The following is a 14,971-nucleotide window of genomic DNA, read 5'->3' as shown; positions in this document are numbered from 1 at the left end:
TATCTTCCATTGTTAAATTACTTTTATATTATTTACTTGACGTTGTTAATACATGTTCTATCTTTTGTTGCCAAATTTGCTCTTATGCCGTAATTGATATTATTACCTCTTTTATAGTCATGTTACCTCTTTTTTTGTTGCGTTATTCTTATTGGAGTTGTTATTACATGATGCCTTATCGCGTTGAGTCATTCTCATGCATTTAGATGTAATTACCATTTCATACTATCTCTTTCATGGTTAAGCTTATGTTATATATTTGAATTGGAAATTTGTTATTTCATGAAAAAACCTTCATTTTGAGTTATTGAGCTTGAAGTCGTGAAAAACTATTAACACATTGAGGTTGAAGTTGTTGATTACTGAGATATCTTTTCTTGTTGAATATTTCTCATTCATTTTGTTAATTTGAGATTTCTTGTGCACATTGTGGTTGAGCCGTGGATTATATGTTGTGGTAATATTTTGTATTATGAATTTGGCAAGTTGTGGTATATGGACACATGTGGTACGAGTTGTTACTGTATTGTGATATTGATACGCATGCGGTGATATAAGGATATGGGGTTAATGTGCATGCGGCGGTATAAGGTGGGATTTATCTGCGTGTTGCTAATAAGGGAATTACTTGAAGCCATGCAGTGACATAAAGGAGCTAAAGCGCGTGTAGATATTTCGGAAAAATATTTTCAAAAATATCTAAATATAAGGTTCACACGACGATATAAGGGAAGATTGTGATTATGACATATGAAATGTAATTATGAGGCTGTACCTCGGTTGTGATTCTCATTGTACACTCTATGTTGGAACGGTTATTGTTTTTCTTCCTTAAAGCATTTCACTTATATTTGGTTATTTGTTGTTATTCTTGTGTTGGGAATAATTGTGACTTCTTGTGCGAGTCATGCATTTTATATGATTTACTGTGTTATTTCAATATGTCAATTTGTGCTTCCGTAATTACTTGGTGAATTGATTAGCAAGAAGAACTTACTTGATTGGAGTCATTACCTCATATTCTATTTAGTTGTTGGTGACATAACGGATTTTAAATAAAAGAATTATTAACATATTTTATTTTATGTGACTCTTAAGATAAAACTCGTCTTCTCACTTGGTACTTTACTATTTTTAAATGGTTATTATATTTTACTTAATTGATTCTAAAATTAAACTCATTACCCTATTTGATGTTTTACTTTACTTAAAATTGTTATCACGCTTTACTTTAACTAATTCCATATTTAATTTGTTAACTTATCTGATGCTTTACTTTATTTAAAGATATTATTTTACTTTATCTTATTAATTTCTAAACTAAGCTCATCTGATACCCTATTTTGTATAATTTGTACTTTACTTTACGCTTTACTCTATTGATACTCTATTTCTAAAATAAACTCATTATATTATTTGACGCTTTACTTTATTCAAGATTGCTATTATGCCTTAGTTTTGTGCATCATATGTTGGAAAGACTTGATTACTCGAATTGTCATTTGTTTTCTCTGATTGATTTCATTCATATTTTGACTGTGTTCTGATTACTTTGTCGTTTTAGCACCTGTTTATTTCTTGTTGCCATCTGATGCTTTCATTATTCCATTGTTAGCCTTATATTGATGTTTCTTTCCACTGTTAGCTTTAGATTTATATGCTTACACAGATTATTGTCTAATGGATGTCTTGACTTACCTCGTCACTACTCCGCTGAAGTTAATCTTGATACTTACTGGGTACCACTGTAGTGTATTCATATTACACTTTTGCACATTTTTGTGTAGATCCAAGTTCATCGGATCGTGTTGGTTTTGAGAGTTGTGTCTGCGCGGCTGAAAATTTCAAGGTATATCTGCTTGACGCTCGCTGGCCTCGGAGTCACCTCCTGATATTATCTTTACTACTGTTTATCTTCATTTCAAAGCAGTATTGTACTTAGAGATTCTAGTGTATTTCAATAGAGCTTATGACTATGTACTACCGTTTCTGGGGATTGTATAACTATTGTTCAGTATTAATTACGTTATTTCATTTATCAGTATAATTTTTATATAGTTGAGTTGGTTATTTCTATTAGATTTCTTCATGTATTAGGCTTACCTAGTCTCTAAGGCAAGGTGCCATCACAATTTCGAAGGCGGAATTTAGGTCGTCATTTGATATTTCTATGGAACCAACAACAGAAACATAGAGAGTAGTAGATGCTGTACATCAAGCACACAACATATAATTCGTTTCGAAATCAAAATGAGTCAACCAAATTCAAACTGTACATTGATAAATAAAAAGACTAAGAAAATCTAAGCATAGTAGATGCTGAGGAATAAGCTAAGGTTCGAACTTTAAAACGTCATGAAATCCACATCCATTCTATTTGTGGATACAGCTACATCATATGGCAAGACTGTCACAGCTATATCGGTGTGCAGATTCAACATTAGACTGAGGCCAGATTATCTCATAGAGACACTGCATGCAATCACAAAAGGTTGTACCATTATTAGTCGAAACACAAAGAAAGCTTTGATTGTTCCCCCTTAAAGATCTGAACATGAAAATAAACTAACGAAGAAAGAATCTTTATAAAAGTTATAGTCTGTGAAGTAGAATTAACAAAATACATTTTGAGATAATGGAGAAGAAGCCGAATCGACGTACTCCCTCAAGATGAGTTTAAGAGAAAAAAGAATCTAGAATAAGTTTGAGAAAGCGTGGAACTAACACAAAAGTAGATTCAAATTCAAAAAGAAAAGGAGAAGAAAACAGATCAAGTGAATACCATAAGATCTTTGAGATTAGAGTTTGTGTGAGAGTCCAGAGTAATAGAATGAAGTACAGAAGCAGAATTAATAGAAAGAGTAATTAGTAAGAGGATGAGAAGTCCCGGGAAGAAGATTATTAAGAGGAAAAAAAAAATACTTGGCATAAGTTCTTATAAATTAGAGTTTCCACCGAAAGAAACCCAGAATAGCAGAATTCACATTAAAAGTAAAAGAGAAGAGGAAGCAGATCAGAAAGATGAAAAAGAAGACGGTATGGGACAACAGATGAACTTATCATAATTAAAATTATTTATTCAAATCATATACAGTCTTTCTTTACCCATGGTCTATGTTACTCCAATCCAATGAATACATATAAAGTTTTTATTTTCATGCACATTAGTTGCATACCCGAGGGTAATTATTATATGCATTCTAGCCTCAATTTAGCACTTAACTATATTCAATTAATGTGGTATAGTGTGAACACCAAATATGAGTAAATTTTTTTTGTAATAGCACTTAACCTAAGATAATTCATATATTATAAAAAGGAAGTTGTTGGCCATTGTTATCTGCTTTCGGTGCCCGCAAAACCTCATGAGATATGCGTGAAAAAGAAACCAAACAAATGATGGAAACTTAGAAAAGAGAAGATAAACAAGTGTATATGTATGTATTTTTCACTCACATCCATATGATTGTGATTATACATGATATCTGGGCCATAGGCAGAAGCAATAGCAACTTTTTAGTAAGCACTACCAGGGAAATCATCAGATTGGAAAAGAAGAAGAAAAACCACGCACACAGTAAAAGTCTCATAATTTTAAAAGTAACCTCAATCTCCGTAGGCATGAACCACAGGCAGTGGCGAGCTAGAACATTCAGTAAGGAGATTCAAAATTTAAAGAAGTAAACACACAAAGAAGCCACAAGGATTCAACATTTATGTACATAAAGAAATTACTTTTACCTAAGTTTCCAGCAAAGGAGGGTGAGGGGATACAGTAACCACAAGAACTTCATTTCCAATGCTTTTCTGCTCTTCTTGAATTTCCTCTGCAGAAGTAACAGCAGCTTGGCTGCAGTAATGCAAGTCAATCAATTTTAATGTGGGAATATCTCCAATCACTCTAGGAATCTCCTCCAATTGAGAGCAAAACATTAGGACTAGATACTCTAGAACTGGAAGACTATCACTGGTTGCCTGCCAGTGCACCAATCTCGTCTGGTGAATGTGTAGCAACTTGAGTTTCTTGAAACCCCCTTCATCTAGATTCCAATTGCTCCCTTCAAAACCATAAAATTCTAGTTTTAGTACCTCAAGGTTGGGTAAGCTGCTAAGCATTGGCATATCTGTCCACTCTAGATGTGTCGCTACAAGTGTCAAACTCTTGAGGTTTTCTGGGAACACGTACCACAGCTGAGCAGGTCGCCTTATAAAAAATAGTGGATGCGACGAAACCTCTAGTTGAATGCTTAGCTTCTGGAGATCAACTAGACATATGAGACTACCAATAAAATCATTCCATCCATTAGGATGTATATCTAAATTGATAATAACATCCAATTCCCTTACGTTCGGGACAGCCATACAAATTTCCTTCCAGTTGGAAGAAGCTTCGTTTAGTGAAAGTTTCTTGAACTTTTCTAAACCCAAAATATGTTGTGCCTTTGGAGGAGCAGGCACGGGCATACTCATTCCCCCAGACTGGAAATATTTCAAACTTGACATCTTCCAAATTTCCACTGGCCAGGATAATTGATTTTCAGTTGGCTCAACAATCAATGTCTGTAGATTCCACAGATTAGAAATTGATGTTGGGACATCGCCACCGGTGAGAAAAGCAAGATATCTTAAATGTACTAATTGTGTTATCTCAGTGGGAAAACGTCGAAAGAGAATCATTAGTACATCCAATACCCTTAGCAGCTGAAAACGAGTATCCACTATTTTGTAGTATTCAAATTCGAGCATAGAAGTACACGGTTCACAGATGCACAAGATGGTACGAACTGAATCCAGATTACCTTCCTGTAGGCCGAGATTCTGGTTTCGTACAGCATCTTCATACAATAATAGTCGATGTTCACTCTCCACGCCTTCTGAGGACACTTCGTAACATTCATTTATGACATGAAAAAACTTCTCGGTTTTTCCTTTTCTCAAGCATAATTGTCGAATGAGGTCGTGAATCCTGCAACTTCTTATTTTTCCGCTTACCCATCCTCGACTGTTGACCATAATCAAACTTCTGCTAACTAGATCCTCTAGACACTCTTCTGCTACCTCTTCCGGCTTTTTATGGCAAATTGTCTTCAGAAAACCCTCAGCTACCCAAATTCTAATCAACGTATCTGTAGGAATTTCTGCATCTTCAAGGAAAAACCCCATATAAAGAAAGCAAGCTTTCAAGCTACAAGGCAAGTAGTTGTAACTCAGAGCTAATATTGCTAAACACTGCTGGGAGGTTGAACCTATGTGGGAATTCACATTATCAGCAATTTGTTGCCAATCATCATATGTCCTATTGATCTTCGACAGAAGCCCAGCGATGACAACAACTGAGAGAGCTAGCCCTTGACATTGTTTCGCTATCTGCTTTCCTACTTCCTCAAGCTGAGGGGGACAATCTTCATTTCCAAAAACCTTAAGAGATAGTAATTTCCAACTATCTTCAAGACTAAGAAAAGGCATGTGATGAGGAGGGAAATCGTTGCCAGCACAATTAGCTACTTCGAGGAGCCTAGTAGTTATCATTATGCGACTTCCATTTTCATCATCGGGAAATGATCTTCTTACTTGGTCCCAAGCCTCTATAGTCCACATATCGTCCAAAACTATCAAATACCTCTTCCTTTTCAATTCTCTATGCACTTGGTCCAATAATTCATCTTCACTCATATCGCGGTACATTGCCTTCCCACCTGGAGTACCGAAGCTTAGGACATCCAAAAGCATTTCTTTTGCATCACATGCTTGAGAAACAGTAACCCATGAAGAAATATCAAAGCGATGGTATACTGATGGATGATTAAATAAACTTCTAGCAAGAGTCGACTTACCGATACCGCCCATACCAACAATTGAAACAACATTCAGCGCTGGTGTTTGTCCAAAGAGCTGATCTCTTATGTTGTTGAAGACATCCTCCATCCCAACAAGAGTATTTTCCTCATCCAAGACACGCCCAGATGAGCGGGGAGGTAAATAAGTTGTTGCTGGCACATCTTTGATACGTTTGTGGACATTCTTGAACTTCATCACATCTCTTTGTATGGAATCCATTGCTTCTAGTATTTCCTGCAACTCGTCATAAAGCTTATGACGGGCGTTGTTCTGGTTGTGATCAGTATCAGCCACATGGATTCTTCTTAGGCAGCCATCAATTGTATCTTCTGCTTTATACCCTGCATCTCTGATGTTCTTTTCCAAGATTTTCAATGCTTCTTGATCATTGATCCAATTTCCCGTATTCTCAAGGAAATCTTGTAGGAAAGAAAGTGTTCCATAAAGTGAATCAATGGATCCCCTACTTTCAGATATCAAACTTGGATTGAATTGCAATACTTGCTCTATAGTTGTCAAGATGGAAGTTATAACAGCATAAGCCATCTCTCTCTCTCTTGATCTGTTTGAGGTTTCTCGAGTTGAAGAACCAAGAAAGTAGTACGAATCCAGCAAAAGGAACTCCGGAAATGAATGAGTGCTTCAAATCAGTCTTTTCCGTGAGAATTTTCAATTGGTTTTTGGGGGCCAGGCCGGCAAAGGGAGTAGGTATGAGTTTGAGAAAGTTTGTTTTTATCTGCCACAGAAGATACAAAAGCATCACAAGTAGTCAAATACACATTGCCTTTTCAGAAGCACAAGAGCGCAGATTAAGGCTCTTTAATTAAGCTCATTAAAAAACCTTGTACAACCATGTGAGAGCTCATTTTTCTAGGCCATAAATCTTGATTTGATTATTGATTTCTATATTGCATATAAATGTTTAATCTGTTAAGCACTGAACTGGAACAAAGTAACTCAAGAAAGATTCTTGATTTTCTATTATACTTATCTGTCACTCCTTGGAGCTAGCTTGTGCAAGAGCTAGCTTGTAATTGCAAAATTAATCTAATGTTACAGTACTCATAAGCGATGTAGCAAAAATACCAATTCACACACACTCTTGCAAGAAATTCACTCAATTCTTCACTCACACATACATACACACACACTGCACAATAGGAGTACACTGAAGCTCGCATTCATAACTTTCTACCTCAATCACCATCTTTTCCGTTGAAATACACCACTAGCACTTCCTTCGAAAGAAAGAACATTTTCTTCACTGTAAACAGACTTAATAAAGAATCTCCATTTACCCATTTTCACAAACACCATATCTCCACTATTTTGCGGCGGTGCTGTTGCCTATTCAGTTTCTAATCGAGGTCCCGGTTTGAGTTCAAACCCCTGTTTTCCAGTTTTGGTCGAGTTTCTAATTTTTCGTGGTTCTTCTATTTTCTCCGTTCGATTCGCTCGGAGGTTCTTGTTTCATTTGTGTTTGTGATATACACTGTGATATTAGCTCACGTCATTCTTCGATAAAATTGTAAATGCATTTTTATGTGCTTGTTTTTGTGACTCAATGAATAAAGAGGTATACACTGTCACGAGATCCTTTTAGAGCATAATATAGTGCTGAAACAAGTTTACAAAGGTGCATATTTTTGGAGATTTGGGTTTAGGAAAAAAAAAAAGGAGTGCTTTTAGATGGATTTGAGAGTTGTTGAGATTAATTTCTTATTTTATGGATTTGTTTTAAAATTTAAATATAGTTACGAATAGTAAAATTGGCTGAAAGTACAACAGTATATATGTTTAATGTGTCGCGTAAGTACTATACTATCATACTATCGTAGTGGCACGACTTCGAATTATCAGGACTGAGATTTTCCTTTTTAAATTCTTTTTATTGTACATAAGAAGGGTTCATAGCCAACTAACTGAACTATTATGATTTATGAGACAATCGAATTGGAAACCATTTAGTTAAACCGAAATAACAAAATTTCTATAGGTATCTATTTTGGTAGTGGTACATAAAAAGAGGATTTTCCGTTTTTCTAAGGTACATTTCTTTGGAACCAATGCCAAAAATAAAAGTAGGTTATTGAGATGATATATTATTATTTAATAGTAGTTAGTTATGATAGTTAGTTGGTAGTTAGTGTGACAGCTTGTGACAACCGGCAGATAGTGGACTCCCTCGTGTGTATATATACAATGTTGGTATCAATGAAATATTGAAGCTTCATTTCATCAAACATTTATTCCCTTCTTCCTCTCTCTTCTAATGCTCAGTTCTAGAAGCTTCACTACTCTACCATTGCAGGGATGATCGAGCTCATTCTTGTTGACATTCATAGTCAATTTTGACATGGTATCAGAGCGAGGTTAATACTGCACATTGTGTTTCCCTGTGATTTTCATTCTCGATTCATCTCATTGTTCGATTCTATTCGATTTCCAGTTTTGCTCTAATTTTGGGGGTTTCATTTGCATGTCAATAAATTACTGTTAGAAATTGTGATAATTGAAATTCTTTTGCCTTTCTTCATCGATTTCATTCAATATTGGCTGTTGTTGACCAAGAGAATTTGACCGGAGTGGAGACTAGTGCTACTGTTATTGAACCAAGCATAGGCATCTATCCAAGCGATCCTCTGTATCTTCATCAGTCTGACAATCCCGAAGCTATGCTTGTTTGAACTACTTTTGATGGAATAGGGTACATGTCTTGGAGAAGGAGTGTATTGAGGGGACTATATATGAAGAACAAATTAGTATTCATAAGTGGCGAGTGCAAGAAACCAGATCCTCTGTCACCTCACTTTCGCCAATAGGAGCGATGTGATAAGATAGTGACATCTTGGATCCTAAATTCCCTTTCTAACGAAATTGCAGATAATGTAAAGTATGCAGATGATGTTGAACTTCGGAAGTAATTGGAGGATCGTTATGAACAAACTAATGGATCTAGGTTGTATCAAATTCAGAAAGAAATCAATGACCTTTCTCAAGGAACTCTTGATATTACCGCTTATTATAATAAATTGAAGAAGCTTTGAGAAGAGTTCACTACTCTGAACAAGAGGACTCAATGTAGTTGTACTTGTGATTGCAGTGCAAATGAGAGCATGTATAAGGCTGAACAAGATATGAGATTGATACAATTTCTTATGGGATTGAATGAGGTTTACATTGTAGTACGAGGGAGCATACTTATGATGAACTCATTGCCAAGTCTAGCACATGCCTTTTCGCTCCTAGTTCAGGATGTGAGAAGCAAAGAGAAACTAGTAGTTATCATTATGCGACTTCCATTTTCATCATCGGGAAATGATCTTCTTACTTGGTCCCAAGCCTCTATTGTCCATATCGTCCAAAACTATCAAATACCTCATCCTTTTCAATTCTCTATGCACTTGGTCTAATAATTCATCTTCACTCATATAGTGGTACATTGCCTCCCCACCTGGAGTACCGAGGCTTAGGACATCCAAAAGCATTTCTTTTGCATCATATGCTTGAGAAACAGTCACCCATGAAGAAATATCAAGGCGATGGTATACTGATGGATGATTAAATAAACTTCTAGCAAGAGTCGACTTACCGATACCGCCCATACCAACAATTGAAACAATATTCAGTGTTGGTGTTTGTCCAAAGAGTTGATCTCTTATGTTGTTGAAGACATCCTCCATCCCAACAAGAGTATTTTCCTCATCCAAGACACGCCCATATGAGCGGGGAGGTAAATAAGTTGTTGCTGGCACATCTTTGATATGTTTGTGGACATTCTTGAACTTCATCACATCTCTTTGTATGGAATCCATTGCTTCTATTATTTCCTGCAACTCGTCATAAAGCTTACGACATGCGTTGTTCTGGTCGTGATCTGTATCAGCCACATGGATTCTTCTTAGGCAGCAATCAATTGTATCTTCTGCTTTATATCCTGTATCTCTGATCTTCTTTTCCAAGACTTTCAATGCTTCTTGATCATTGATCCAGTTTCCCGTATCCTCGAGAAAATCTTGTAAGAAAGAAAGTGTTCCATAAAGTGAATCACTGGATCCCCTAATTTCAGATAATAAACTTGGATTGAATTGCAATACTTCTCTATAGTTGTCAAGATGGAAGTTATAACTCTTGTGGAAGCCGAATATATCGAGAGTGATTAAATCATAACTACTATATCTAAAGGTAGCTAATAAATAGTAAGTGAGACAATAATAAAAAGAACACCGAAAATTAACGAGTTCGGCAAAATTTGATTTTTGCCTAGTCCTCGGACACAATCAACTCAAACTTTATTTCACTACAAAAATACAAGTGAAATACTACAAGAGAAAAAGAAGATTAAAATGCCTTAGGAGATAAGAAGGCATGTGAGAGATATTTTTACTAATGAACAAAACCCTTGCTATTTATAGAAGGGAAATGACCTTAATAATATCATGCATGACATCATATTAAGTGTGATCATGTAATGTAAATGCATGAAAAATACATCTACCAATTTCTTCCTAAAAGGAGGCTTCAAATGTTTGCACTAGTTCACATTAATCTTTTCTAATTCAACAAATCTCCACCTTGGCAAGATTTCACTTTTTCAATTTTCTCTCACTGATAAATTTTGATTGTGTCTTCAACTTCAATCTTCAAAGTTCAACAATGTTGATCAAGTTCAAACAACGTTGAAACTTGATCGCAATTACTTTTGTTAGCATATCGACAAGGTTGTCTATAGTCTCAATTTTCTGCACCATGACTCTACCTTCTTCCATAATATCTCGTACAAAGTGAAATCGAACATCAATGTGCTTTGTCCTTGCATGATAAAATTGGTTCTTTGCTAATTGGATAGCACTCTGACAATCATAAAATAGTGTGATGCTTTCTTGACTAATACCGAGCTCTCTAAGCAACCCTTGAAGCCAAATTGCCTCCTTTACAGCCTCCGTAATTGCTATGTACTCTGCCTCAGTAGTAGACAAAGCAACCGATGACTGCAAAGTAGACTTCCAATTAACTAGTTCATTTGCAAAAGTAAAAACACAACCAGTAGTTGATCTATGCTTGTTCAAATCACCCGCATAATCCGAGTCACAATATCTAATCAGATACTGACTATCTTCCTGCTCAAAAATCAATCCAACATCTACAATATTACGAATATATCGTAAGAACCATTTCACAACTTGACAATGCTCATTTTCTGGATCATGCATATACCTACTTACAACTCTGATAGCATGTAAAATATCAGGTCTTGTGCAAACCATTGCATATATCAAGTTACCAATGACATTTACATATGGCACTCTTGACATATAATCTCGTTCAGCTTCATTCTTCGGTGACATAGCAACACTAAGCTTAAAGTGAGGAGCAAGAGGAGTGCTAACCGACTTCGTATTCTCATTCATGCCAAATCAATCTATTACTCTCTTCAAGTATTCTTTCTGATATAGATATAGTTTCTTTGAATGTCTATCTTTTTTTTTATCTCTATACCAAGAATTTTCTTCGTCTCACCCAAGTCCTTCATATCAAACTCCTTTCTTAGTTGAATCTTCAACTTCTCAATTTCCTCTTGACTTTTGGAAGCTATCAACATATCATCAATGTATAGGAGAAGATATATAAAGGATCCATATTCAATCTTGCACAAATACATACAATGATCGTATTTGCTTCTTTTGTACTTATGCCACAACATAAACTTGTCAAATCTTTCGTACCATTGTCTAGAAGGTTGTTTCAATCCGTACAATAATTTTTCAAGTTTGCACACCATATTTTCCTTTTCAGCAACTTTGAATCCTTCTGGCTGAGTTATATAGATTTCCTCTTCCAAGTCTCTATGTAAAAATGGAGTTTTTATATCTAACTGAACTAGTTTCAAATTCAATTGTGCTACCAAAGTCAACAAAACTCTAATGGAGCAGTGTTTCATGATTGGAGAAAATACCTCATCATAATCAATTACCTCCTTTTGAGCTTATCCTTTGGCCACCAATCTTGCTTTGTAGCGAACGTCTTCTTTGTTAGGAAATTCTTCTTTCTTTGCAAATACCCATTTGCACCCAATTGCTTTCTTTCCCTTCGGGAGATTGGCCAATTTCCATGTGCGATTCCAAAGAAAGGACTGCATTACTTCATTCATGGCAATCCTCCACTTATCTTCTTTTGAACTTTGGAGTGCGTCTTTATAAGTTGTAGGAACACCATCAGCTACAATTGAGATTGCACAAGCCACTGTCTCTATGAGACGAGCAAGTTTCTTTATTGTTCTTTTTGGCTTGCTAATTGTTATTGATTCAAGTTGTTGTTGGGGTTATTGAGTTGGAATCTCCCCTTCCACTGACTCTTCTTCTAGGGGAAAATCTTCTATTGTTTGCTTGTTTTCTTCCTGTGTTGGGAAAATTAATTTTCCCTTAAACTCCACCTGCTTTGAAGCACCATCAGTTTGTTTGACATCTTCAATTGTCACCTTATCTCTTATGGAAGATTCATCATAGGTAACATCTCTGTTGAATATAAGTTTTCTTGTCTCTAGACACCATAAGAGGTATCCTTTGACTCCAAAAGCAATCCCCATAAATATAGATTTCTTTGCTCTCAGATCCAATTTTGATTCTTTCACATGATAGTATGCAATTGAGCCAAATACATGCAAAAGATTATAATCTTCAGCAGGTTTTTCATACCATTTTTTAAATGGTGTCTTGCCTCCAATAGTGGTAGATGGTAGCCGGTAAATGAGGTGGCATACATATGTTATTGCCTCAGCCCAAAATTCTTTGCCCAAGCCAGCATTGAACAACATATATTGAACCTTCTCCAACAAAGTCCGATTCATGCGTTCTGCCACTCCATTCTCTTGTGGTGTATTTCTTATGGTGAAATGTCTCAAAATGCCATCATCTTCACAAATATTATTGTAAATATCATTTTTGTATTCTCCACCATTATCTGTGCGGAGACACTTTAACTTTCTGCCTGTTTGAGTCTCTATCATCACCTTCCATTTGAGAAAACTTCCCAGTACCTCTTCTTTAGTTTTCATAGTATACACCTACACTCTTCGAGAAAAGTCATCAATAAAGGTTACAAAATAGTGTTTCCCATCTAATGAAGGTATTTTGGAAGCACCCCAAACATCAGAGCGAACATAATCCAAAATACCTTTAGTATTATGGATCGCTGTTCCAAATTTAACCCTTGTCTATTTTCCCTTGACACAATGCTCACAAAACTCCAAATTGCTTGTCTTTACTCCTTTTAACAATCCTTGATCTGATAAAATGTTCAAGGATTTTCCTCCAGCATATCCAAAGCGCATGTGCCATAGTTTGGTTGCTTCTGCCTCTTTGTCATCACTGGATGTAACTATTGCTGTACCAATAATAGTACTACCGTGATAGTGGTACGTGTTATTATTTCTTTGAATTCCCGGAACTGTAATCTCTGGTATTTCATCTACCTTTTAAGGCTAAGTATTGTATATTTCTTTAATTATTGTATTATTTCAGGATTAAATTAGTTCACTTGTCGAGAAATCACGTATAAATTCAACTGTACCGTTTTACGGGTAAACAGTTTGGCACCCACCGTAGGGCCTAGAAAGTCGTTTAATTAAATTGATCCTTGCCTTTTTACTAATGTGATTTGATTATTTTGTCTTAGAAAAAATCACAAAAATAGCAGATAACACTGTTAACAAAACTAAAATTCGAGGGGATCAACCTTATTTTGAGGATTCAATCAGTGACACCCGCAATGAGGAGAATGACACCACGCTGGTGCATTACAAGTAGTACCCTCGATAGGTTCGGGAGATAACTCCCAATGATGCTGATGAGGAGCATGTCGTAGATGCAGTGAGGGTCCTGCAAGAACAACATGCGATCATTCTAGGCCATCTCACACGGCAGGATAAGGTTATGATGGAGCCAAAGGAGGTGCTGTCGGGGGCTTCGAATAATGCAAACAGACGAGATCAAATTCCTCCCGATGTTCCCGCAAATCAAACAACGCAAAGAGTCGACAACAAGAATTAACTTTTAACTTTTACGGTTTATGAGGGAAGTAAACGCCCACATGGACCAAATCCCGGGCGCACCACCAGTATTGAAAGGCCCGAACTCGAAGAAATATACTCAATTATCATACAAGCCGAGTGCGACACCAGAACTAATCCCGAAGCGGTTCAAAATGCCTGAAGTTCCAAAGTATGATGGGACTTCAGATCCACAGGAGCATATTAACACCTACACAACGACGGTAAAAGGAAATGATTTAGCTCCTCACAAAATTGAATCTGTGTTGCTAAAGAAGTTTGGAGAAACTCTCACGAGGGGAGCTCTAACGTGGTATTCATTATTACCTGAGCATTCTATAGATTCCTTTGAGATGCTCGCGAGTTCTTTCATCAAGGCTCATGCTGGGGCCAGAAAAGTACAAGCCGGAAGGTCGACATATTCAGGATCGCACAGGGAGAATCCGAATTATTACGAGAGTTCGTTACCCGATTCCAGAAAGAAAGAATGTTGCTCCCGACCATCCCGGATGAATGGGCAGCTGAAGCATTGACCAAAGGATTGAATTCGAGAAGCACAGACGCTTCCCGAAAACTGAAGGAAAGCCTTCTTGAGTTTCAAGAAGCAACTTGGGCAGATGTCCACGACCGGTACAAGTCAAAGATAAGGATCGAAGATGACTAGGTCGCTTCTACATCATCGGTCAACGGATGGGAGAAAAGGAGAGAAAAATCAAAGGATGACTACGACGTGGATAGACGGACTTCGAGGGGCCAATTTTTGCCTTACGAGCGGATCAAAGGCCGTGGCAGAAACTTCCGGGCATCAAACAAGTTCACCATTGATAGAGGGACCGATCGTGGTCGAAACAATAGATCACTTCAGAATAAAGAGATGTCGGGGTCTCGAGATCCTTCTTATCCCAAGTTATCGGAATATAACTTCAATGTCAGTATAGTGTAGTTGGTGTCAGCCATGAGAAACAATAAAGTGGAACGATTCCCGAGATGTATGCGATCCAATTCCAGCCAGAGAAATCCCAACTTATGGTGTGAATACCATGGGATGAACGACCACCAAATAAGGGACTACCGATACCTCCGGGA

The 14,971-nt window shown here is 36.7% G+C and overlaps 1 protein-coding gene across 3 annotated transcripts; it reads right to left on the bottom strand.

Annotated features, from left to right (window-relative positions):
- Nucleotides 1-2,210: 2,210 nt before the first annotated feature.
- LOC104114169 (putative late blight resistance protein homolog R1B-16) lies at nucleotides 2,211-7,479 on the bottom strand. Of its 3 annotated transcripts, none has more exons than XM_033660761.2 (3): nucleotides 6,680-7,479; nucleotides 3,742-6,574; nucleotides 2,211-2,472 (listed from the first exon to the last, which is right to left on the bottom strand). In XM_033660761.2, exon 2 carries the CDS (start codon nucleotides 6,382-6,384, stop codon nucleotides 3,742-3,744), a length of 2,643 nt encoding a protein of 880 aa, XP_033516652.2. In that variant the 5' UTR covers nucleotides 6,385-6,574; nucleotides 6,680-7,479; the 3' UTR covers nucleotides 2,211-2,472. The 3 variants fall into 3 exon arrangements, with proteins under 3 accessions (XP_033516652.2, XP_033516653.2, XP_009622842.2); XM_033660762.2 differs by having other exon boundaries at nucleotides 7,034-7,479; XM_009624547.4 differs by having other exon boundaries at nucleotides 3,742-7,479.
- Nucleotides 7,480-14,971: the final 7,492 nt, after the last annotated feature.

The sequence above is a fragment of the Nicotiana tomentosiformis genome, chromosome 4 (genome assembly GCF_000390325.3).
Source record: "Nicotiana tomentosiformis chromosome 4, ASM39032v3, whole genome shotgun sequence".
NCBI classification, from domain to species: domain Eukaryota; kingdom Viridiplantae; phylum Streptophyta; class Magnoliopsida; order Solanales; family Solanaceae; genus Nicotiana; species Nicotiana tomentosiformis.
The sequence above is the reverse complement of the archived record's forward strand: the minus strand, read 5'-3'. Positions and strand labels throughout refer to the sequence as shown.